The sequence below is a fragment of the Python bivittatus genome, unplaced genomic scaffold, assembly GCF_059951505.1.
Source record: "Python bivittatus isolate LINGU-HERP-01145 unplaced genomic scaffold, Pbiv_v1 ctg000030_np1212, whole genome shotgun sequence".
In the NCBI taxonomy this organism is placed as follows: domain Eukaryota; kingdom Metazoa; phylum Chordata; class Lepidosauria; order Squamata; family Pythonidae; genus Python; species Python bivittatus.
The window spans coordinates 1037650-1062656 of record NW_028277031.1 but is presented as its reverse complement, the minus strand read 5'-3'; the positions used below and the strand labels follow the sequence as shown (position 1 = coordinate 1062656).

At 51.5% G+C, this 25007-nt stretch overlaps 2 protein-coding genes across 4 annotated transcripts; one reads left to right on the top strand and one right to left on the bottom strand.

The window, feature by feature from the left end:
- Positions 1-350: 350 nt before the first annotated feature.
- PALB2 (partner and localizer of BRCA2) lies at positions 351-18955 on the bottom strand. 3 transcript variants are annotated; one of them, XM_088152069.1, is made up of 13 exons: positions 18833-18954; positions 16405-16464; positions 16102-16201; positions 12255-13862; positions 11065-11744; positions 10109-10192; positions 8696-8857; positions 7729-7814; positions 6343-6504; positions 5995-6111; positions 4289-4376; positions 2868-3016; positions 351-984 (listed from the first exon to the last, which is right to left on the bottom strand). In XM_088152069.1, exons 1-13 carry the CDS (start codon positions 18878-18880, stop codon positions 687-689), a joined length of 3642 nt encoding a protein of 1213 aa, XP_088008195.1. In that variant the 5' UTR covers positions 18881-18954; the 3' UTR covers positions 351-686. The 3 variants fall into 3 exon arrangements, 2 of the variants coding, with proteins under 2 accessions (XP_088008195.1, XP_007433957.2); XM_007433895.4 differs by lacking the exon at positions 18833-18954 and adding an exon at positions 18169-18820; XR_015798144.1 differs by lacking the exon at positions 4289-4376 and having other exon boundaries at positions 847-984; positions 18833-18955.
- A 57-nt stretch (positions 18956-19012) lies between these two features.
- Positions 19013-24215, top strand: DCTN5 (dynactin subunit 5). The gene is made up of 6 exons (XM_088152091.1): positions 19013-19165; positions 19321-19389; positions 19513-19631; positions 21460-21571; positions 22815-22917; positions 22990-24215. Exons 1-6 carry the CDS (start codon positions 19118-19120, stop codon positions 23085-23087), a joined length of 549 nt encoding a protein of 182 aa, XP_088008217.1. The 5' UTR covers positions 19013-19117; the 3' UTR covers positions 23088-24215.
- Positions 24216-25007: the final 792 nt, after the last annotated feature.

Genomic DNA, 25007 nt, shown 5'->3' with positions numbered 1-25007 from the left:
TCCTCCTCTTCCTCCCTTCCCCTGGCAGCGGCTTCACACTGACGGGGGCGTTCTGACTATTCAGGGCCCCGAGCAGAGGCGGCTGAGCTGCAGCCCCAAGCTCCGTTCCCCACTTTTGGTGCCGGTGGGGGCGGGGGGCTGAGAGGAATGTCCCATGTTCCTGCGGTCCTGAGGCATCTGTCCCAGCCAGCAGAATATGCCCCGCACGAGCACAGAAGCTTCAGGCTCCACTGTAGTCACGTCTCATCTTCCTCTGGAATGATCAGGAATGCTACTTTTGCGTTATCACAAAAAGGAAATGGGAGAACAATGATGTTAACATGAAAATCATCATCATGTACTTGATCTATTGGAAAGATGACTTTTTATTGTCGTATTTATCCCTGCTCACGCTTAGTACAAAAACCTGGAAACCTTTTACAAAAAATAATCACGTATTCAAGAACATCAATGAAATGTGTTGCTTGCTTTTTCAGTTTCATTTTCTTTTAACAGGTATGAGGCAATTTCTTCCAAAAAGCGAAATTTAGCCAACCAGGAGCTCCTGTTAATTCTGGTTAGTTTGCAGAAGAAATATTCAAAGTGGATTGTGACCATGCCCAATTTCTGAGTTCCTTTTGGACAATACTGTTGTGGAATCTCCCTGTTCACACTTCACAAATCTTGATGTGTCACGGAACCTGCCGTCAGAGGGATTCGGCTCCAGAGTTCTTGAGAGGCAGGAAGTCGGGTCTGTTCCGAATGGAGCATGTCTCTTGATCAGAGTGCATGCTTCCCGTGTACCTATAAAGATAAACCGTGCCATCTTCTTGCCCAGTCAGCAGGCAAGTGTCTGTGACCGACCACCTGGCCAGAGACCAGCTGCCTTCAGAGTTGGGGGGCAGCACGGCAGTGCACTGCCCTAGAAATAAATCCCACACAGCAATAGTTCCAGATGTCAGGACAGCTGCCGCTGAAGCATTCCTCACATCACGCTCCAAGTACCTAGAGGGTCAGAAAGAGTCATCAGGAGACCACAGGCTCTGGAGCTCCATCGCTCGCACGCTTGGAACATTTAGATATTTGGACAGAAGAGGAAGTATAAAAAGGAAGCTCAGATAGAGCAGAATCAGGGAACTAAACAGGATACCTCCCACCCGGGCAACCCTTCATCCTCTCAGTGCCACAGGTCACAACAAAACGCCTGCGTTCAAATGGGTTCAGAGTTAGGGACGAAAGGGGCATTTCAATGTAGTTATGGCAGGGTTAAGGTTTAGCACAGTCATCCCCAAAAGTACATTTCTGGGCCCAAGATGGGGGTTTTCTGCCCTGCAGGCAGCGGTAAACTGGTTGGAAATGAAACCGGCTTAAGAAACCTCCTGCGTTTTAACCCTTTCCTCCACTTTGGCAGAGCGTTCTGCCTGGGCCACACTTCACACGGCCCTGATGGCTGGATGCCCCTCCCAACCACGACAGGAAAGCAATCGCCAATCGCTCCTCTTCTGAGTCTTATAGGAATACGTACTTTCTGAAAGGCAGAGTGCTGCTTACAGAGTTGAGGCACCCAAAGGCACCAGCTGTCAAATCAACGTTCCAGCTACTCTGGCACTAACGCTCCAGAAGCAGAGAGGTTCCCTTGGCTGCCTCACACAAGAAAGGTCCCTGGTTTGAAGCTGGGCGGCCACAAGTTTTAATTGCTATTTTTCTTCTTTTCCTGAGCTATGCCCTTTATTGCTGGTAACCTTTTTTTAACTAGCAGACTGTTCTCGCGGATCTTCTTGTCGCTTGGGGTAGGAGGGAAGGGAAGGGAAGGGAAGGGCTGTAGGAGTGGGCAAAGCCCTCAAGCACCCAGCCTTCCCTCCAGGGCTTGGCCCCTGGAATTCCAAATTCCTGCAAGCTCAGAGCCTCACTGGCAATAGGAGTTCAGAACGCTGCACGGGCAGAAAAGGTGGCTGCGCTCCAGGGACAACGGATTTGGACACGAGAGGACAGCTTGGTCAGGAAAGGAAGCAGCACCCGATTAGCACCCAATTTCGATTGGTGGGGTCTAGGCAGAGAGCCTTTTCTGCTGCAGCGCCCCCCCTATGGAACATCCTGCCCCCTGAGGTGCGGTGTGCCCCCTCCCTCATGGCCTTCAGGAAAGGGATTAAATCCTGGCTTTGCCAGAAGGCCTGGGGGCCAGAGGGGGGCCCGCACCTGTGGAGATGGCTGGTGGCATGATGGGTTGCCCCCCCCACAGCATCTTACATTTTTTTATAGGGCCAAAATTAGAGGAGGTTTTTTAGGGTATTTTTAATATGTTTTTAAATTATTTATAGTGTTTAGCCATCTTGGAGAGAATTTTATTTCTTCTTTTTTATTGTGAGCCGCCCAGAGTCACCTGTGGGGGAGATGGGCGGCATACGAGCCAAATAAATAAATAAATAAATAAATAAATAAATAAATAAATAATTTTTTTAAAAAAAATATTAGCAAGGCAGCAGCCCTTGGATCACACGCTTCCCCCAAGGCAGGCAAAAAGAAAGCAGCATCACAGCCTGCAAGCTGCAGTCGTGGAAGCTGAACAGGAAGGGCTCACTCGATGTCCCGGGAGGAAGAGACGGAAAGGAGGTCATGCCTTGCCTGTGGAGCGCTCCCTGGGCTTCAGTGTCCACATTACAATGATCCAAGGTGACGGGTTGAGGAAGAACCTCCCCCGAGACTCTGCAAGGCTGTCATTGCTCAGGGCAGCAAAACAAGCCTAGATTGATAGCCCATAATGCAGCGCAGAGCGGTGTCCCACTTTCAAACGGACTTGGCTGCAAACTGCTGGTTTCCCAAGAGCCCAAACCCCTCCTCCTCCTCCTCCTCCTCCTCCTCCTCCTCCTCCTCCTCGCGCCCCAACTTGCCTTCCTTGGACTCCTGGGGGCAGGGACAAGAGCATCACCCCAGAGCTTCTGGCTGTCCTGGGATTGAGCGCAACTATCTGGAAGGCTGGGTTCCCACACAACGTGCTCTCTTTGGCATGTGGATGGCTTAAAACCATAAAGAGGAGGCCCTGATCCGCAAGAGAAAACACAAATGGAGGCATCAGCTCCTCTACCAGTCAGAGAAGCATGGGATGCATAAGAAAGGCATTCACATGGTGGTCCTTAAACAACATTTAAGCTGGGGTTGCACAAAAGGAGCTGGGCAGATTGAGGGAAAGCCAGTTATCATCTCAGGATACTGGGTGAACATGCCCCCACCCTTTTTTTTCTGTGCCTTCAAGTCAGTCTGCCTCGATGTGCCCCTGCAGTCTTTTTTTGCCAACATTTTCAGAAATGGTTTGCTGTTGCCTTCTTCCTTGGGGTGAGGAAGGACTGGCCCAGTCATCCAGCTGTCTTTGGCTCTCCGGCAGGACTAGAATCCACAGCCTCTGTTTCTAGCCTGGTGCCTTTAACCACTACACCAAACTGCTTCTCAATTACATCTTGGCCAACAGATTGAGTCGTAAGATGATTTACTTGTTCAGACACGTTACATTAAGCTAACCTTTGAGATCTTCTCTGCTTCTGGCCTGCTCGATTCTGAGGGTTTGAAGCATACTAGAATTCAAAAGCACACCCTTCAAATCTCCCCAAACACATAATTAATCTTAAAACCCTGGACTTCTAAACACTTCCCTACCTCTAAGAAATCAACCCAAAACATTTACTACTTATCCAAACTTATTCACTTGGGCAGGCCTCAGGGAAAGTATGACAAATCCCTTTTCTAGAAGATGCCCGTGAAAAAAGTCCGCCTGTTGAACAGCTGCCAAAACTGTCTCCCTTCTGGCATTGCCCCACATCCCTGACATGACCCTAGCAACAGACTACTTCAAGCTGCGATCAGTCAGAACGAATTTTCAGTCCCACTCTGGAATTCAGAATTTCTCTCTCCTTGGTTATAAATATAACTAAAAGCATAATCAACTGGAAACTTTATGGGATTTAATTATTTTGCCTAGCTTGTTGCTTTTTAGTATGATTTTCCCAGATATCAAAGTTCTGCAAAAGGGATCGGTACTTCTCCTCGGATAGCTGCTAGATTCTGGCTGACTCTCAGTGCCTCCACAATATTCACCAAAGGAGTTGCACAACCTCTCCTATCCAAAAGCGTGGAAATGCAGACTCCCACTTGTTCACATTCCAAGGCTGGAGGCTGCCTCCTCAACAGTGCTCTGAGCAGAAAGTCAAAGCAAGTGCTGGAAAGCTCGGCAACAGGAAGGGCAGAATCCTCTCCCCCGCCCCCAGAAACCCCAGCAGGTACTTTCTGTGTTTCCCAGAGTTTGCCTTAAGGGACCTACCGAATCCGAGTAGGCCTTGTGGCAGACGGACGCGGGGAAAGACCAACCCACGGGCATCTTCTTCAGCAACTGCCCGGTTCCCAGATTCCTGCACAAGGCAAAAAGGCCATCACTGCTTCTCCCCCTGGAGTCCCCAAGGGCACTGCCCAGCAGCGCCCAGAGACCTTGCTCATTTTGCGCATGGGCCGTGCCGAGCCACCTCCTCTCTAACCCTAATGGGACCCATTTCCTGGGTGCTTGCAAGAACAAGATCAGCAAAACCAAATGTACAAATTGCAGTAATGGAGTTTTCCCTCTTTCTAAAATGCACTACTTGACCCATTCAATAGCTATGTAAGAAGGGTATAATATCGACCAAATAAGCAATTCCAATAAATAATGACCCTTCCCCCCCCCATTACTACATCTCAGAAATACAGTATCTAGTTCTCTACATAGACAAAGAGACGCAGGTTGCAGACCCCCAGCTGACCAGCCCACACGGCTTCAAGCAAGGCCTGCCCCCCTTCGTGAGCCACCATGGGCTCTTCAGGAGTTCCTCCCTGCCCCCCCACCTGGTGCCCAAACCCACTGGGGAGGGCAAGGTGGTGACCTCCTGCTCTCTGCTGCACAAATATTTTCTCCAGGTAAAAGCAGGTGGAGCGCACTGGCTGTGCACAAAAAAATGTCCGGCATCAGCAAGCAGCTTTGACAAAGGTAGGACCCCCCCTTAATCTTCATCCATCCCCAGAGAAGCCAGGAAGGGGTGAATCCTGCTCAGATCCAATATCGAGCATTTTAGGCACCCCAAAATGAGTCTGCTGGCAATACAGAAAGTGTAAGACAAGCACGCACTATTGACATTCCGTGTCTTGAAGCAGTTCCAGGCGTTCCAGTAAAAACCTTCAAATTCTGAATGTGCTTGATTTTAATATTTGAATCACATTAAACATTCTTAATTCATTTCTCCCTCTGTAATCAAGTAGGATTTAAAAACTCATTTGATTCAGCAAAAATACTTCTTCGTATCTACTGGACTCTTCAAAGGATGTTCAAAAAAGGTTAGCTGTCAACCTTTCCGTGCCAAGTTACAGTCACATCCAGTGGTAGCCCCTGATTAATTAGCTATAATTGCTGTTGTGAACTGGGTTCTGGGAAGGAAGGTTCACGCGTCAGTGTGTGGTTAAACTATATTCTAAATGTTTTTTCAATTTGTGAAGAACTCTGATAAATACAGGTGACGGTATGCTCCTGGAAAGATGTCTATGTACCAGATTTTAAATGTTGGTTCAATGGAACACGTCAACTCTCAATCTTCGAATTCGCTTTGTTTCAACAGAGAGGCAAAGCTGGACAGTAACGGATTCCACACGGCCTAGGCTTAACTCAGTTTTTAAAATCTGAATTGTAAAGATCTGCATAAATACCCAATTAAAACTTTTGTACTGAAGAAAGATATTGGAATCTTGAAATCTTGGATTTCTTTTTGTTTTGTTCTAGGTTTTTTTAATTTCTTTTTTCCAGTTACTTCAGTTCTCCCCCCTCCCCTTTTCAGTTAAAGTTTTTCCTTTTATGCATATTACAGCTTATATGTAAGTTTGTTTTTATGGGTTATCTACTATAACGCCTTTATAGAACTCAATCAGAATTTTCATGAAGAAAAACAGCTGCGTCAATGGAAACTTCCACCATTCAGACTGTGGTGCCAGTTCCAAAGAGAGGCTTACCAGAGCACTATGCAGTTCATGGTCGTCATTCCAAGCAAAGCCTCTTGTACTCCGGCTACATCAGCAAAAGCCAAAACGGTCTCTTCTGGAGGCTTCAGAGCCCGTCTCTTATTGCTCCTGCAGAATAAACAGGCTCTCCTGATTTTCAGCACTCAGTTTACAGGGATGGAAAACGAGCTCACTGCCAACAGGACCGGCACAGGTATTATCCACCTACATCTCTTGCCCAGGCATGTTAGTCAGTCTGTTTTCCTTCCCTGCTGCATTGATTTTATCTACTTCTTAGAGGTCTTCTGAGATGGGGGTCTTCCCGAGGAGGCTTACCATACAAAATCAGCCATTCCTCACCTTCCCACCTCAGAGAAAGAAAAGACTTCCACTTCTTGACCTTGGAGTGACCAACAGCTACTGACCAGCTTCCTGTCTGCCAGACCAAGAACCGCATTTATGTTTCCAGCTTTGACCACCTGCTCTTTAATGCAGCCATCTTCAGAAGAATGGAACAAAAACCTAGAAGAACAGAAGTCTACCTCTGATCTTAGGACTACTTAAGATCTTAGGTCTATGCAACAACAAAACTAGTTAACATGTAATGTCAGTTACAGCAATTCTAGGAAAACTCAATACGATGGGGGTAACATACTAATAAAAATACCAATATGCTATTGTGAAAGAAATGTTATAGAATTTGCCCATCAAACGCTTCCCATCTGCAATTCTAGATATATACTGTAAATGGTGAGTTGGACTCTTGTTTTGAATAAGATTAAAGGGACTCTCAACTCTTTCACAGAAATTAATAAGGAAATGCTGCATGTCTCATTCTGCCAAGGCCACAAAAGGCACCCTTCGGTTTGGGGTGAGGTATCATCAAAATGCAGAGGATATCTCCACCCCGGGCCCAAGGGGAGGCGTGGCAGCAGTCTCGTCCCGTGCCTGGAGGCTGCCAGGGTCTGGACGGGGAGAAACAGGCTCAGATTCAACCCAAGCGAGGTGGAGAGGCTGACTTCAGAAGCCTTCGGATTCCAGGAATGGATCATCTGACTCTTGGGAGGGTTCGCGATCCGAGGGTTTTCCTGGCCTCATCGCTTCTGCTCAAGGAGCAGGAGGACGCCATGGCCAGGAGGGCCTTTGCTCAACTTTGTTTGGTACACCAGTTCCGGCTGATCTGGAACAGGGTGCGCTGAGGACATTCACTCGTGCCCTTGTTATCTGCCCCCCCCAATGGTCAGTGAGGGCCTACTTAGCAGCAGAGGAGACATGAGAAGGCCCAGCGAGGGTGGTGTTTTCTGTGGAGACTCCCCTCCCGTGGAACAGCCTCTCCTCTGAGAGGAGAGCACCCCCATCCCTCACGGCCCTCAGGAGGCTAGTAGAAACTTGGCTTCTCTGGAAAGCTTTGGGGATGATGATGATGATGATTTAATATTTGTAGTAGGAATGAGATGGTGGACAAGTGCAGAAATAAAATCATGGAAATCTCAGGTGCTTTCTTTTGTGCAAAGGGTCACGTCGATTTACCTGTAACATTGCTTGCAATTGCCTGAATAACACAGAAGCACCAAATTGCTTCTCTCGGACACTAAAGCTGGTGATCGGATTTGTTTCAAGGAGCAAACAAATTTTGGTGTTAGTCTGAGAATGAAAGCACGCGGCATTTTAAACGCCTCAGGACCCATTAGCCTCTGCTGCTGAGAGACACACAACCTGAACCTCTGCAGAGGTTTTACAACTTGCCTTATCTCTGCTGTCTCCAGGTGTCCCAGCACCACACACACCAGGCTGAGAGCACCTGGCAGGGGGACGATTTGGATAACTGGAAACTGCAGGAAGAGAGCAACAGAGTTAACAGCTCCTCCCTGGACACAGCCTGAATAAAGGAAACGGGGTAGGGGGGACCCACGGCCCGCAAGGTGCTGCGGAGCTACAATCCCCAGCATTACACACTTCGGCTGTGCTGACAAGGACCCACAATTAAGCAATATTCAGAGCACCACAGGGTCCCTACTCAAGGCACATAGGACTGGCGAAAGACGCCTGGTTCTCACACAGGCGCTCAAAATGGGGGCTGTCTGCAAATGGCAGAACGCTGAACAGTCTGTTCTTCACACACCGCCCAGGTGAATGCCGGCTCCCCGGCTATTTGCAAAGCAACCTCTCAGACAGCACAGTCTGCAGTAACAGCCTGCAGGGAGTGGCAGCAGGTAGCGAGGGTCCAGCTCTTAGCACTTGCAGCGAAGAACCTTATGCTGGTTTTATGGTTATCTCTTTTATTTTATATTGTTTATTGTCAGGACCCCCTGCCAGCTATTTTAAGCTTGTGGCCTTTAGCCATAATAGAAAAAAATCATTCAGTTTAGCTCTATTTTCACCGAGCTAAGCCTTGGAGGCTTTAAGCACATATGAAAGCAACACCTGCAATTTCATAACCCCAAAGAGGCACAGGCAAGCAGTGCCACACCTCTGAACCTTCACTGGGCCAGGAAAGCCCTGCCTCTCAGCACAGACGTGCGCACAGGTCTGCGAGTATCCATGCTGAGAAGATACTGGAAAGGATGAAGCCACGGCGCAGAAGGGCGCCTGTTCTACAGGCCCCCCTCGGCCTCCAGACACGGGCGGCCGGGGCAGCCTAAGGGACGCCCAGCCTGCAGAAGGTTCAGGGGGCACCACACACGGCAGCCAGAGCAGCAGCACCCTCGCCTACCTTCGTGAAGCGCCAGGTGTGCACCGTCCCCCACTGGCCAAGATCCAGAGGCCTCCAGAGAGAAACGGACGTCTCCTCGGCTGTCACAATGCACAAATCCGCAAAGTCAGCAGCCTCCCACCAGACGGCGCTCACGTCCACCAAACAGGAGCCGGAGCCGTTCTGACCAGAGAAGGGGAGGAGGCAGGATTATTGGGAAGCGGCAACAGGAGCCAGCCGGGTGGACGGGGCCAGCTACGTATCACGGAGGGAAGGGAAGTTGCTGGCGCTCTTTCCAGGAGAGCCGGCCTGGGAGCCACGGCTCCTGCCACAGCAGCAGGTGGCAACTTAGCAGACGAGCTGCAGCCCCTCCCGAGTTGGGAAGCCCCGGTGATGGCAACTGCTCCAGTTATCACCAGGGTTAGGGTTACCTTTGAAAACAAAACCATCCAGAATGCAGCGACTAGAATGGCTGCTGCAGGATAGCCAGCACACTCTGGCACCGGTTGCCAGCAGCTTTCCAAGCCCAATTCCAAGTGCCAGATCTAACCTATGAAGCCCTCCATGGCACAGCCAGGTGTCTTCTCCAACCACATTTGGCCCATCCTGTGCAATCTCCGAGGGAAAGGATCCTTAGGCCCCTGCCTCACCAAAGGGACCCAACCCTTCTGGACTTCTTACTCTGGCCCCTTACTACTGGCTTCCTCTGCCTCGTTCAGATGAGGTTTTGAATCTTTAGTGACTACGCTGAGCTGCCAGTTTTGGTTGCTACCCTGCCTTGACAATAAGGGTGCTTTTGTGGCCCATTGTATTGTTTTGTGTTTCATGTCTGTAACCACCCAGAATCTTGGAAGGGGAGCAGTACGTAATGAACGCTGATAAATGCTAGTTAGCAGGCATGCTTACTTAGCAGTGGGGAAAGTCTCTCTGCACCTGCTCGCACACTTGCCTTTGTAGTTCATTGGTCCCCAGCCCTGCAGAGCCTGTGGCCATTCCAGGCTTGACTGAAGCCTTGCCTAGAGTAAAAACAACCACCTTCTGCCCTCCACCCAAGAGGGAAACTCGGCCAGCAAACCACAGAATTCCCTCACCATCTCAGTCCACACAGCACCAGTTTTCCTTCTGTGCCTGCAACAGGACCAAGGCAGGCCTGGACAGCTGGCAAGGGCCCCAATTAGCCAAATGCCCCCTTGGCTACAGCAGCAGCCCCTTCAAAGCCACGACAACCCAGGTCTGTGGCTGTCCCTAAGGCAGGGCAGGCAGAGCCACAGCACTGCCCTGGAGGGTCTGTCCAGCCTCAAGAGGGAGCACATTCCTCCAGGGCTGACGTTTCTGCAGGATGTGTGTGACACACACACACTCCATTATCAGGCAAGCCGTGGGTTTCTAACAATGGAAAGTAATGTAGTATTTTAACAGTTTTTCTTCTTTAACCTTTAGTTTTGAAGTCATTTTCAAGCTGCTTTCTCTCTGAATACCCCCTGGTGCCATTCCCAGGACATCTTCTGCAGTGTTGTTCTGTGAAAACAAATGGCAAGTGATGCTCCAGGTAGTTCAGTTTAAGCACCCAAACCACATTCCTGCAGTGCCATTTGGGAAGCAGTTTCACACTGAAACCTGAGTTTCACTAAGGCCTGGAACCCAGGTCCATCTACATCCGCCCTACAGGGGAGCTCCATCCCAACGTTTGGAGGGTCATTTGTTCATTTAGGTTTATGGAAAAATGTGTTGGCAGACAAGTCAGGAAAGGAATCACAGCGTTCACCAACTGAACAAAATACAGTATCAATTTCTCAGAAAGGCAAGATGGTGAGTCTAAAATAAAATATACACAGTACTTTGAACTCTAGCTTTCTGCTACAATAAAATACTCCTTGCGCAGAAAAGCAAGGCAATTTCCTCAATTAAATTCTTTAATACAGATCAATAAGGAGCTCTAAAATGCCAACCAGTGATTCAGTTGCTCCAAGGAACGCAAGAGGTCAGTTTGTTGGAGAAAAAGACAGCTGACAAAGTCAGGGAAGTGGCTGTTCGCCTCCACAGGCCCAGGCAGGGAATCCAAGGACCGGAAGGTGAGTGAAATCAACAGACTGAGGAACAAGCCCAGAACAGGATGGGTCATCGGGACAAAGGAATGGACACACAGAGCCCGGGGCAGGGGAGAAACAGACCGTGCACAGAAATGACCACCAGATAAGGGGCTTTGGGGAACTAAGCCAGCCACAACCCAGAGGAGCCATGTGCTGGGGGAGGGTGCAAAGGGAGACTCAGACACAGCCCCCAGCTTAGAAAGATTCTCTGCCAAGACTTTCATTGGTGCCCTCCTTGCCTCCTCCCAAGGTGACTGTTTCGCCTCAGCAGCCTGTGTGTCCGGGATGCACCCCCTTTACCTGTCGGGCGGGCTCCTTGTCACGCTCAGCTGGCTTCTCAGCTGGGAGCTGCTTCTCCTGAAGGCTGGCGGCTTCCTCCCCGGCCTCCCCGCCGATCCCAACTTGGCCTGGTGAGCGAGGCAGCCTGGTGCCACTTTCCGGGAAGGAAGAAGCTGCCACAGCTGCTTGGAAAGGAGAAACCCGAAACGCACCCGGGGAGGGCTCCCTGCGCTGCAGAGCTGGGGAAGCCGGGGTTGCCCCCAAACAAGGAAAATCCGGGGTGGGCATCGGGAACTGCAACAGGCTCTGTCCACCTTCCAAGGCTGGGGAAAGGAGCAGCTCACGGGGAGAGCGCACCAGGGGCGTCCCTTTCATTCCGGAAACAAGGTTCTGTCCTGACACTGCTCCTTCCTCGAGAGAAGCCTCACCAGCGGTGCGCGGAGGGCCCTCGCTGGATCCACCAGCATCCCAAATCCCCAACGGTTTCTTGGGACAGACTTTGAGCTTCTTGGACTTCAGGTGGCCAAATTCCTCATCAGGGAGGTGGAACTCCTGGGAGGCCAGGCTGGGAGGCAGCCAACCAAGGCGGGACCCCTCACGGTCCTGGGTGAGGAAAGGCAAAGCCGCCACAGCAGAATCCACCCTCAAGAAGCCTGGAGAAGCAGGGCTCTGGGAGCCCACGGGCGGGTGGCCTCTTCCATCTGCAAACACGGAACAAGCAGCTGGAGGGAACCTTTGCAAGACCCCAACCTCAATCTGCTGAGCCCCCAAGCCGCTGGCTTACAAGACTTTCCCATGTTCATCTCTGCAACACCTACAGAGGCAGGATGGTGACCCATTACCCCACGCCACCAGCAGCCCTCAGCCTTGCACGCCGCTTAAAGATACACGTGGTCTTTGAATGGTGGGCAAGGCTGGTGTGCTGCATGTGCCTTAATTTACAACTACAAGCAGCTCACTCCTCCTCATCCCACCCTCAAACATACCCCCTTGCCACCCCAGAGGGCGTCCTTACAGAACCCAGCTTTAGGATCCGTCCTGCCTGCCGGGGAAGCGCTGCCCTTAGCGCAGGTGGGCATATGCTCTCGACACTACCCGGGTTTTCCATCAAACCCTGCAGGAAGACGGCCTGGGCGGTCCCTTGGGAGACGGCCCTGCCTTGCGTCCCAGGGAGGCCGCCAGCATCTCCAACGGGGGCGAAGAGGGCTTACCCTGCTGGACCAGCCTGGGACTGATGTGACGGGGATCCCCGGTCTGTCCAGAAGGCTTCCTTGCAGAGAGATGCAGTTCACCACTGCCTTCCTGGCTTCTTCCACTGCTGGGGAGAGCACGCTGGACCTTCTGGAGCTCAGCCCCCTGGCTTATGCTGGCCAAAGGGGCTGGCCCCTCTAGCCCTTCCCTGCTACTCTGCTTGCTGCCCAAGGGGCTACCAGCTGCTGCAGGCGTGAGCACGGCTGCCTTGCTTCCGTGCAAGCAGTTTTCTTTCCCCCTGTGAAATTCTTCCACAGGATCAACAAATGCTCCGGGGAGCGCCCCCTCTGGGTTCTCCAAGAGAGCCTGACATATACTGAGGGAAGTCGTCCGCTCGGTCCTCCTTCTCAGCCGCTGCCCTTTCCTGCACCGCACATGGCCTCTACCGGACCCAGCGCTCTTTGGAGAGAGGCAGGGGGACTGAGCAGAAGCGTCCCCAGGCGCCCCAGGAGGCAAGCTCAGCCGATCACCACATTGGGGGAGCTCTGGGGAGGACAGGGCCGGATTCACTGCCTGCCCTCTGTGCATCACCCTCCGGCCTTTTCTGCCCCTTCCCAGGTGGCTCTGAATGACCGCCTCCAGGTTCACCTCCTTCTGGCACCTGGAGAGTCGCCGTGTCGTCCTCACATAATATTCAACTGGAAACATGAGTCCCTCAACTACTGTGCAAGAGCTCAGCATCCCCTTATTGGGAGTGACCCCTTCCAGGGGAGGTGACCCAATTTCAAGATTGGGCCCTTTGTCCTTTCCACTTGTCTTCTTGGTGGGGGGGCGGCCATTATCAATGTCATTTCTATGCAAATCAGGAAGAGTTTTGTCTCCTTGGACGGCATCATTGGTCACTGCTAGGTCTGCTAATCTTCCTGGATCTCTCTTGCCCATCCATCGGTGCCCCTCTTCCATTTGGACAGATTCTTTCTCCTCATTCTGCACATTTGTGCATAATGCAATATTCATAGCAGCTGAGTCATCCAAACCAGAAATGTTCTCTTCGCTCAGGTAGTCTAGTAAGGATACTTGACTTGCATTTGACAGGACCCAAGGAAGGGGCTGCGTTACCCCAGGAACATCAGTTTGCACCAACATCCCCTGTTCACAGTCTGGGTGTAGCATGAGAGAATTAACATTGCTGCTTCCTCCTTTGCTAGTTGGCAACGACGATTCTGGGGGGCTCCTCTGGCCAGTTTCTGAGATGTTGCTTCTTCTCTTAAAGATTGGCGACCCTGAGCCCTGGGCCACGGCCATCTCATGCTCCAGTTGGCCGCCAGTATCTCTCTGATGCGCCTCCCACACCGATTCTCCTCTCTTTGCCAAAGAGAGCATTCCTCTCCGTTGCCCAGTGGTCCTACTGGTTGAGCGCAGCCCACAATTTCTCCCAGGAGGAGGTTCCACAAAGAGTACCCTTCTGCCAGCCTGATGGCTACTTCTGGAGCCTGACATTTCTGGCAAGCCACCTTCCGAGGCCTCAGGCGTCAAGAGGACTGGCGTGGCCTCTGCGGTGCTGCTCTCGGAGCAGATTTCAGCCAGACCCTCCTCCAGGGGCCCTGGAGATAACTGACTGAGGCCTCCTGCAAAGGAAAAATTATTGGGTAGCTTCTTTCACCCTGGGAAGCACACAGGTCAGCAGAATTAAGCATCTCTGACCCAGAGCAGAAAGCGATAGAATGCTGTAAAAGGAGCGTTTGTTAGAAAAGTCTCGTTGAAGAGACTTCAGGCATGAGAAGCTGAGCTGTTTCAACAGGAGCACGCACAAACAGAGCATTGATTCGTCCGACTCAGTTTGGGTTCAGGAATCAAAAGAGGCAGCAACGTTGCCTGTAAATGTACAACCTGCACCTGCCCAACCACCCTCCCTTCCCTGTCTCACCCCAGTTTAAATCCCGTGTCAATCTAACCACTCTGTGCAGCTGATGAAGTGAGCTGCAGCTAAGGAAAGCTTCTGCCTTTTAATACATTTGTTAGTCAGAAAAGGTGCTACCGGACTCCTCCTGATTTTTTGCCACCATAGACTAACCTGGCTCCCCTCCAACAAAGAGAAGATTCAAAAAGACTGAAACAGGCAGTGGGCTGAAAAGAACAGCATGGGATTTAACAGGGACGTATATAAAATTCTGCATTTGGATAGGAAAAATGAAAGGCAAAAATATAGGATGGGGGAAACCTAGTTTGGCAGTAGTGCCTGTAAAAAGGATCTGAGTCTCCTCGCCCACTACAAGTCAGCACGACCCAGCAGAGGGATGCAACTGCTGAAGGGGCAAATGTTATCCTGGAGTGCATTAATAGGAGCACTGAGTCCCGATTATAGGAACGAATTGTTCTATGCTACTCTACCCTGGTCAGCCCCCATTTGGAGTACTGTATCCAGTTCTGAGCCCCAGAATTTAGAAATGAGAGTGACAAACTGGAGTGAGTTCTGAGATGGGCTCCCAGAAAATCAGACCTCCATGAGGAAGAGTTATTGGTATGCTGAGCCTACAGAAGAAACGACTAAGGGGAGATACAACAGCAGACTTCAGAAATCTAAAGGACTGTCAACCAATAAGGTTTCTTCCGGCTCTAGGATTTCCAGCTTCTTGAAAGTCCAAACTTGAAGGAGAGGCTGGTGAGGAACCATGTTAGCCCTGTGCCTTTCCCAGCCTTGATTCACTGCTTCTGCTCCTGGTTTCAAAGTGACTCTTGTCTACCTTCAGCACGGGGAGGGGCCAGGGATAACTGTCTTCGTGTAGATGACAAGTGCATCTCTCCCTCACGGCTCAGTTCTGTGCCTGGCATTTTGCAATAGTGCGAGTATCTGTCAAGCAGGAGCATTCCACAAGGGATTTAACTTAAAATGGTTAAATCTTGGTTTCTGGTGCCTGGGCAAAACTGGCAAGCAGGGACCATATCCTCAGAACTACCCTGCACACAGGATGCAGAGGAAAGTAGCAGCACAGCTGTCAGGCCACCTTCCGCTCCAGCTTTTCTCTCCCTCAACATCTGCCTCCTTGAATGTGCTAAAGTAAAGGGCAACTCCCAGACTAGCCTGTAGGTGGGAAAGGAGCCACTCAAAAAGCTCTAGAGAAGGAGAAGCAAACTGATTAAGGATCCCGGTAAAGGCATGGAGCACACTGCAAACAACAGGATAAAATCACTCTGGTCGGTTGGCCTTCTCTATTCTTTCCTGCCTCAGCCCTGCACCCCACCAGGCAGACCAGACCAGACCAGGAAATCCACCCCACAGGAAGGCTAAAACCACTTTCATTAACAGCATCTTGCAAGCCTGATTTGCTGTACCTCCTCCCCTTTCTTATATTCTTGTGAATCAGGGAGGTGCCTGCCTGCGTCACTTACAAACCCTACCTGCCTGCCTTGGACTTCAGAGACGTTTCCCCCTTGTTGCCCTAGTAACAGACCTTGCCTGCCTCCTTCAAGGTCACCTTCTTACTCCCCACCTCCAGTCGAAGCAGCAGCTCAGCTCTTACAAAACTCTCCAGAGCACTCAGGCTTGGAGGAGGGCGGAGTGATTCCATGGTGTGGAAGGTCAACCCAAACACGTGGCTCCAGAGACACTCACAGTAAAATCTCCTTCAAGTCCTGGTGACTTCTGGTCAACCATATGGGAGCAGTTTGCTGTTCCTACTTCTGGGGCATCTTCTCAACTTCACAGCCTCATCTACAACTGCAGCACCCCAGGTTTCCCTCCAAGGGTTAACCAGATCTGACCAGACAGAGTCAGCTAGGCCCTACCACCTCCTGAGATCCTTCAGAAAGAGACCCTCACCCCAGTTATTTCTACAAAGAGCCCAACAGATGCTGTCTCAGTATTACCTGCATGGTTCTTTGCAGTTTCCTCCTGTGCAAGCAGCAGGTTTTGCTCTGCAACTGTTTTCTTGATGTAATTTTTAACCTTCACAGCTCTTTCAGCACGCTGTGAAAACGAAGAGGGGTAGTAATCACACTTGGCTGCTCTATTAGTCAATAAGCAATGATTTATTTATTTATTTACTTATTATTTAAAAGATTTATACAGCCTCCCATCTTAAATTTTTTGCTGATTTTTGCTCCTTAAGCATTCTCCAAATGAAGAGATTGTCCTTCAGCAGCTCTGGAGAGTCACATTAATTTACCTACCTGCAACCGGTGGAATGTTTTGTTGTATTCTCTTTTCAATAAGGCCAGCTTTTCTTTCAGCTAGAAGACAAAACTATTGTTAAGTAGCTGTCATAATTAATTTGAAAAGTAATTCAAATGTTTAAACAGCAAGCATAATTATATCTGGGTTTGACATGGCAATGAAGAACAGCACACGTGCTCCCAAAAATGAAGCAACCCCCCCGAGATAATTCCACATAACCTGAAAGCTCATTTCTAACATTGTGAACTTGCTTAGGTTTAAAAAAAGCTGAGGAAGGACCTGGACAGGTTCGGGACTTCCTGGCTTCCATGAGCTTATACTATGTGTTACCTGGCCCAACTAAATGAGCCCCACATGCTAAGCCAGGTTTTCGGAGCAGACAGCCTGATATTTGTCAGGGAGGACACGGTGGATCACTCCTTTGCTATGCTCAGATCACTTCCTGGTCACCATGAGGCTATGGACACCCTAGATCCCTGCAGGGGTAGAGGACCCATAAGATTATGGATCCACTTGTTTTTTAGAAGCACTTGGGAATTTTCCCAGTGCTCCAGCAGGCAATTCCACTGCTCTGGACCTCAGAGGTAACAAGGGGGGTGGATGAGAGTGTTCCCAAGCAGCCTTTCTCCATATTCCACTCTTTCCCAAGCCAAGCCTTTGTGGGGTGCCACAGGGCTCACTTCTCTGAATTCTATTTAATCGCTCTACGAAACCAGTGAGAGAGCTCTGTTGTCAGCTTGAGGTGGGGTATCATCGGGATGCTGATGGTGCTCCGTTACACAATAACCCCAGGCCAAACTAGAGATGCCGTGGGAGTTGTCACCTGGGATTTGGAGGCTGTGAGGGACTGGATGGTAGGAAACAAGCTAAAACTGAACCCATGCAAAATGGAGGCACTGTTCAGGTGGATATCATCTGGCACCACGCCTACTCCTACATTAGCTCTGGATGGTGTCATGCTGCCCCTGAACAAGCAGACCCGCCACCTAGGAGATGCCCTGGACGCCCGGCTCCTGCTCAAACAGGCAGGTGCAGTCTGGGGCAGGGGCTTTGCCTGACTGGCTGGTGCACCAATTGAGGCCCTTTTTGGAGCAGGCTGCCTTAGCAACAGTGCCCCTCCTGTCCCTCAGCACGAGTGCCACGTACTTGACCTGGAGACTACAGCTGGTGTAAAATGAGCTGCCCACTTGAGAGCAGCTTTAGCAGCGTAACCTGTTTTGTGCATGCCAACAGGTTTCAGTTTAACATTCAAAGTGCTGGGATTAACATAGAAAGCCCAACTTGGCTAAGATCCCGTTACCTGCGGGACCATGACCCCCCCCAACAGAATCTGCCCAACCTGTACATTTAATCAGGGAGAGAATGTTTCAGGTCCCCTCCCTGCGAGAGAAGCAGGGCCTGGAGCAGGCCTTCTGAATGGCTGCCCCATCATTGTGGCACAGCTTGTGCCCAAAGGCCAGATGGCTCCCACATCCTTGAGTTTCCGAAGGGCAGCGAAGACAGTTCTATTTTGCTGGGATTTGGAGATCTGAGCGGTTGCTGTTGCTTTTCGCTGCAATTTTAATTTGCACATTAAATTATAAACAATATGCAGCACGGAAAGTGATGGGCATGCTTTGGTATGCCCGTGTAACGCCTCTGTTTCATGAGGTGCACTAGTTGCCAGTGTGCTTCCAGTTGCCTCAGTACCCACAAGGCCCTACGCGGCACAGGGCCTGGTTCCTCGAGGAACTGGGGACTGCCTGCCTCCCTAGATCTACCTGGCTGACCCGATCCGACATTCCTCGTTGGCTGCTCCGAGTGCCTCCGATTGCACAGCGCCCTCTGTCTGGACCAGGGTTGGCTGGGGAATTCTGGGAGCTGAAGTCCACCGTCTGGTGGGAAACCCGGCCTCGGCCCCGGCCGCGCGTTTTCTCTGTTGCAGCGCCGCCCTCTGGGATGCGGCCCCCACCAGGACCTGAACGCCCCCATCTACCGGTGCTTGGAGGGGCCCTGAGGGCCTGCTTCTCCCCGGCCCCCTTCCTTCCCTCCGGGCTTCTCTTCGTTGCCGTCGCTGCTCCTGCGTTCTTCGTTCGTCGGTGGCTCCGGGAGTCCGACGGCGCGCGCCGTTAGTGAGTCGTCACGTTGCCCACCCGGCACGGGTCGCGCTGCGCGGACTGCGCGCGACTTCGCGGCCGGAGCAGCGCGCCACCCGTCCTCGGGCGGCCTGCGCGCTGCAGCCGCGGAGAAGCGACCGCCCTGCGGCTGAGGCTCGCCGAGAGCGCCGCTGGGCGACGCGCGTCCCGGGCAGGGCGCAGGCCGGACCCCCGCGAACCCCGCGCCCTTCCCCTGCCCGGCGGCGGCTCCCCGCAACGGCAGGCGCCCCTTCCCCCGAGAACCATCTCGCCTCTCCGCCGCAGTCGCGCGAGCGCGCCCGCCGCTCACCTGCGCCTTTTCCTGCGGGGTGAGGCCCGCGGGGCCGCCGACCTCCATCCTCGCCGCCCGGCTCCCCGCCGCTGCCGCCGCGGCGCATGCGCACGTGCACAACCCCTTCGCGCCAAGCGCGAAAGAGAGGGCTCGGGCCGCCTCCCGCGGCGGCGCACCCAATGGGGACCCGCGTTACAAGGCGTTCCCGGCGCCCGCATTCGTGAGCTCCAGCGATTGGCCAGAGGCGAGGCTGGTACGGAAACCGGCTGGGCCCAGGAGGCGTTTCCGCGGCCGGGCGGCGCCATGGAGCTGAGTGAGATGCTCTACAACAAGTCCGAGTACATCGAGACGGTGCGCGGTCCTGCGCGGGGCGGCGGGGCGGCGGGGCGGGCGGGCGGACGCGTGTCTCGGCATGCCTGCTCCGCGGAGGCCGGGTTCCCACGACGCGCGGGGGGCGGGGGGCGCCCTGGGGCCGAGGGCCTGACCGCTGCGCCCCGTCCTCGCAGGCCTCCGGGAACAAGGTGAGCCGGCAGTCGGTGCTGTGCGGGAGCCAGAACATCGTGCTCAACGGCAAGGTGAGCGTCGCCCGGGAGGCGCGGCGGGAGTCGCCCGGGCGAGGCCCGCGGGGGGGCGGGAGCTCGGCGCCCCTCGCCCGGGCCCGCCGCGTGACGCCGCCGGTCTCTCCCGCGCCTCCGCAGACGATCGTCATGAACGACTGCATCATCCGGGGCGACCTGGCCAACGTCCGCGTCGGGCGGCACTGCGTGGTGAAGAGCCGGAGCGTCGTCCGGCCTCCCTTCAAGAAGTTCAGCAAGGGGTAAGGGCCGCGCTCCGTTCCGCCGAGCGGGGCAGCGCTGGCCCGTCCCCGGGCCCCGAGCGATTAACCGCCGGACGCCCGAGGCAGAGACGGCGGCGACCGCCCAGGGCCAGCGCCCCCAGCCCCGGCGCCGCCGAAGCAGGAAACCCAGCCGCGGGCCGGGCAGCGCCCCCGTCACCCCGCGGGACAAGCCCCTCGCTGCCCCGACGCGAGCACGCGGCTTCCGAGGCTGCCTGCGGCCAGACCCTGACCCTGACCCTGACCCGGGGGCTTTCTAGGGGAGAACCCGCCCTCGGAGGCAAATGGGTCGCCAGGCAGCTACTGGCGCTAGCTGGCCTGGCCTGGCCTGGCCTGGCGATGCCCTGGCTGCCGCGTTCTGCCCGGCCGCAGTTCCCGGCCGTCTTTCTGCCGGGGCGGTTTTGAGAACGATGCCAACGGCTGGCTTTTGTTCTCCAGTGTTTTGCCATAGCCAATCTGGCTGCTAACAGTGGAAATTGGATCGATTTCTAGACGACTTTTTTTTTTAATATTTTGTAAGGAATTTTGGCAATAATCCTGCTGTGGGATTCCATTTTCAAAGGTGGCTGCGAGAATCTTATCAAAAACTTTGCCTAATTGCGCATTGTCATCTGAGATAAATTTGTTTATATCCTTGCCAATGCAATCTCGAAAGTTTGACCTTAGTCTTTATGCAGTAAAATGCTACCAATGGGCTATGTTTGTTGTCATTTCTGGATGATTTGCTGAAATGGATTTAAACAAGATTTTATGCCATAAAGAGTTCCATTATTTATCCAATTGAAAAACTAAATCTTAAAACTGTTTTTGCTGATATAAAAACCTATTAAATCAAGAAAGATTCTTTTATTATTATTTTAAAAAGTTGCTTCCGATTTATTCAGTTCAGCTTGCAGTTGAACTATATCTTTACTCAGGTTTTTAAGAAAAAATACCATATAAGCTCTGAAATAAATTAATTACTCAGGTCAGACCCTAAATATTCCTAATATCTCAATAATTAAAATAAATAAGTTAGGTGAAAGGGGGAATCCTTGCCTTGTGCTCCTGTTAATTTGAAAAGAATCTGCGTTTACTCATGTTTCTTATTGCAGGTCCTGGTAAATGTCACTGCTTGCTGTATTTTCTGTTATGCCCTTAATAAATCTCCATGAACGTTTGTGCCTGTAATCTGACATTTTTATGAAATAAGAATAGCTTCTAGTTTTGACCCAGCAACTGAAGACTGATCTCTTAACCACAAATCTTTCAATAAAGTTTTGCTTCTAGAAATATCACAACAAATAATATTTCCTTTTCCTGCGTACAGTATGCAACAGCCCTTGATTACTGGATTGTTACTGCTGACGTTAAATGATACAGATTTTAAACTGGTCATCACAGATATTCTTGATTATGGCATTGTATGTAACTCCAAAAACAATATTTAACTCCCTTATCAAAAAATGTTTACATCAAAATTAATATGCTTAAATGCTTTAATAATAAAAATAAAAAACGCCCAGTAGGAAGGAGCCGGTCCGCTAGTCCTAGATCTTGGGGATCACCAGTCGGGGTCTCTCATCTCCTTTCGCTTCTTTTTTGCCTTGGCTGCCACTGAGGGAGGGGTGGGTGGGTGAAAAGGAATCAGCGAGAGCTCTGCTGGCTATTGGCATCAGTCGGGGTCGCCGGGGCCTGGGAATTCTTAAATTCTGTCCCTCCATCTGGGCGACAGAACCGCAGGCCAGGCGCAAGCATTATGGCCTCCTTTTGCTCAGCCCCGAGCATGGAAGGGATGCTGGTGGCGAAGCTCTGTCCTCTCTTTTTGCAGGGTTGCTTTCTTCCCTCTGCACATCGGAGATCATGTCTTCATCGAGGAGGACTGTGTTGTCAATGCGGCTCAGATCGGCTCCTATGTCCACATTGGCAAGAACTGTGTCATTGTAAGTGCATGTACCTGCTCGGGTCCAGGTGAGGGGGGCTCTCCAGCTCAAATCTAGCTTCACCCGTAGCTCCTAGGAGCTTCGATGTTGACCCTAAGTGGGCGCCACAAGGAGGAGAGTTCCACACATCCACTCAAATTAACAGGTGGTGGGACTGATCTGCCGATCAGTGATCTCAGATTCTTTGGGAAACCTCCTTTGGCTTGCTCGTACCCTTTATGTATGAGGGTGACATGTCCCAGCTGGAATGGCTGCCCATTAAACAAGTAGAGTGTAGAGTTTTGCAACAGTAAAAAGATGCCACCATAAAAAATTCTTTCTTTCTGGGCTTAAAGCCTCTTGGGGTCTCTGCTTTGATGGGTGAGGGTGTAGTAGGGATCTGAGCAAAATGCCACCGTAGGGCATGGATGAAGGTGGGGAGCCAGTACTTCTTGCCCTGCAAATGATTATCTATCCCAGATTAAAAGTCCACTTTCCGGTTACTAGGTGGGGGGGGGGGGGAGACAGATTATCTCCAAATAGCCTTCCTGATCAGAACAGTGTTTCCATGGCCAAACCAAACAACACACTTTAGTGAGAATTAATTCTGAGCACCATGAAGTTCCTTGATCTTCCCCACCTGAATACACATTGTTAGACATTTCATTGGCCAAAATAGTGAGACTTCTCGCTCCTCAGGGAGTTGGATGTGGCTCACTTTGTGCCCTATTTGACGTCCTTAGCTAAGCAAGCTGGTTCCCCTGTGTAGGAGGCGACTGGAAGGGCTGTTTATCTGCTTTGTGGCCCAACAAAAGATCCTGTGTGTCCCAGGTGACTGGGTATCCTGGCTTCACCTCTGGTGTTTAAAAGCACAGCAAAATCAGGGATCATTTTGTAGAGCCTGAAATCTACAGGCCATTTGGAGACTTTTCAGATCCTCTGCTGGGTGGCCTAGAGCTTCCACCAAGCTCACTTCTGCCTTGCTTCCCTCCATTTGTGGTGAGCTGGCCCTCAGTGCTTTCAGCATCCTGGGGTTTTGGCAGCAACCCCCAGAGCATGATGGCGCTGATGCCTCCTGGTCTTCAGGCAATCTCGGCTGCACTCCCTCTTCAGGTGGGTCAGATTCCTGGCCTGTAGCTGGCACTGCAGAGACCATCAAGGGCTGGCTCCATCCCCTGGGCCTGATGCTGCAGAGCAGAGCTCTGCCTGGTTGAAGCCAAGGGGCTCCAGCAGATTACAGGTTCATTCCTGGGTATCCTTTTAGGGTCGCAGGTGTGTCCTGAAAGACTGTTGCAGAATCCTTGACAACACAGTGTTGCCCCCAGAAACAGTGGTCCCACCTTTCACTGTCTTCTCTGGCTGCCCAGGTAAGCTGGAAGGGGCATGAATGCTGGGGGCAGGTGGGTATGCGAGCTGCTCACGTTCCTCTTCCTCTCCAGGGCTCTTCTCAGGTGAGCTCCCGGAGTGCACTCAGGAGCTGATGATTGATGTCACCAAGAGCTACTACCAGAAATTCCTGCCCCTCACCCAGATCTGAGGTGCTCCTCCTCTGAGGGTGGGCTCAGGACTGGCATGGCCTATGGGAGCCCTGCAGGCAGCTGGCTCCAGACCTGACCAGCAGGCCTGCCGAAAGCTTCCCAGTCAGGCTGCCTTCCTCTTTGGTGACTTCCTCCATCCCAGATGGACCAGGCCCATGCCGGAAGCTTGCTGGTTGGAGTAGGCCTGCTGGCTAACCTTGATCTGGCTCCCCGCAGATGTGCTCCATGATGGTTTAACTCTAAATCCACTTTGCTCTGTAGAGCAGGAGAGTGAAGCACTCGGTGCTCTGTGGGGTGGGGGGGGGTTGCATAGAACGTTGCTGCTGTTGTTTTCTCTGGTCCTTCCCGCTGTATCACAATCCTACCTTGAAGTGGTCCTGAGCTCCCTTCTGACCGCCTTTCATTTTGTCTGGGGCCACCTAAGAGCTTTGTCAGATGCTGTCAAACTGTCTCTTTGGGCACCGGTCATGGAAGTGGCTCCTTTAGGCCAAGTGGCTCCAGCCTAGTTCCTGACCTCTGCTTTGCGGGCTGTTAATCCAGATCTGACCCTTTCCTCCTCCCGACTGTTTGGAGGGAAGGAGCTCAGGGATGACCTGAGGCTGGCAGGGCCAGATAACACCCCTCTCCAAAGGGCAGCAGCTGTGCCTTCCTATTGATGGTCATTTTGGAGAAGCTGGGCAAGAGGAAAGGACCGTGTGGGTCATGGGGGTGGGGAAGTTGAGGAGAGAAGCTCCTGAATGAAGCTGCCTGGTAGGGCAGAAGCTGCTAATGTTGGATGCAAGCAGTCTCTGGAGAAGCTGCAGCTCCTTGTCTCGCCCACTCTGAGCTCTTCCCAATGTTTTGCTTTGCTTTTTTCCCCCCATCCATAGGTAAAACCATCGGTCACCTGGTTTTATTGTACTTGTTCTTTGTGTTCTCATGCTACTACTTTCTGCATGTTAGATTCCAGCTTAAGTCTTTCCAGGCTCTGTGTGTGGGTGCACACATGTTCATGTTTCTGTATTATTGGCCTGTGAAGCTCCACTGTGTATTTTAACACATTGTAGGAATCCTTGCTAACTGCACAATTGCTCTCTGGTTTGTTGGCATTTACCTATATGTATATTAAAGTCTGAACTGCCCAAGCATATTGAAAGTGATCATTGTCTCAAATCAATCGCCAAGGAAGGTTGGTCGCCTGGCCACTCAGCTTTCTCTATGTGCCCAGGAGACCCATTGCCTGGTACTGCTCAAATATCTTTGGATGAGACTCTGAAATACTTTGGACCACAGTCACTGGCGGGCCCCTCCTTGCGCCTTCCACCTCTAAGGGGGAATCCTTGGCTTGTTGAGCGTTCAGTGAAAGTGGTGATCTGAGGCCACACACAGCTCTCTTGCATCAGAACAGCCAAAGCTGCGTTCGCACTCACTGATAGATTTTGCTCTGGCTTAGTGTGGTAGATGAAACTCGGCTATCGTGGATTGTAAGTCACAGCTTATGGCTTACCATTATGTGTGGCCTAGACAGATTTGACTTATCCAGCTACCTATAGTGTGGGGCAGGGTGTGAACCCTGACATAATTAATTTTAAAAGCTTGCTGGTTGCACTGAGTAATTTCTACAAACTGACAGAAATCCAAAAGTGACTTATTCCATGGCAAATTTTGCTATATGGTGACATGGATAAACTCAGAAAGTCACCATCATGGGGCCCAATGACCATCTGCTGCAGTAACCTTGCTTACATCTGAAAATCATTGAATGCTTTATGATGTATCAGGTTTTATTTTTTATATTGAATTTCTGATCAATGACCTTAATAAATCTTTAATGACCTGTTTGGAGTATTATAGTATTATAATACTATAATACAAAGTATATATTATATACTTTGGTAGACAGGCATCTACTTCACCAAGCACGTGATTTGGAAGAAGCC

Bases quoted from the DNA above. Each gene is read 5' to 3' on its own strand.
- PALB2 (XM_088152069.1), bottom strand. From the start codon at position 18,880: ATGGAGGTCGGCGGCCCCGCGGGCCTCACCCCGCAGGAAAAGGCGCAG. The intron at 13,863-16,101 runs GTAATACTGAGA...TTTCCTTTGCAG, and splicing joins AACTGCAAAGAACCATGCAG to GAGGCCTCAGTCAGTTATCT. The intron at 7,815-8,695 runs GTAGGCGAGGGT...CTCTTCCTGCAG, and splicing joins ACACCTGGCGCTTCACGAAG to TTTCCAGTTATCCAAATCGT.
- DCTN5 (XM_088152091.1), top strand. From the start codon at position 19,118: ATGGAGCTGAGTGAGATGCTCTACAACAAGTCCGAGTACATCGAGACG. The intron at 19,632-21,459 runs GTAAGGGCCGCG...CTCTTTTTGCAG, and splicing joins TTCAAGAAGTTCAGCAAGGG to GGTTGCTTTCTTCCCTCTGC. The intron at 22,918-22,989 runs GTAAGCTGGAAG...CTTCCTCTCCAG, and splicing joins TGTCTTCTCTGGCTGCCCAG to GGCTCTTCTCAGGTGAGCTC.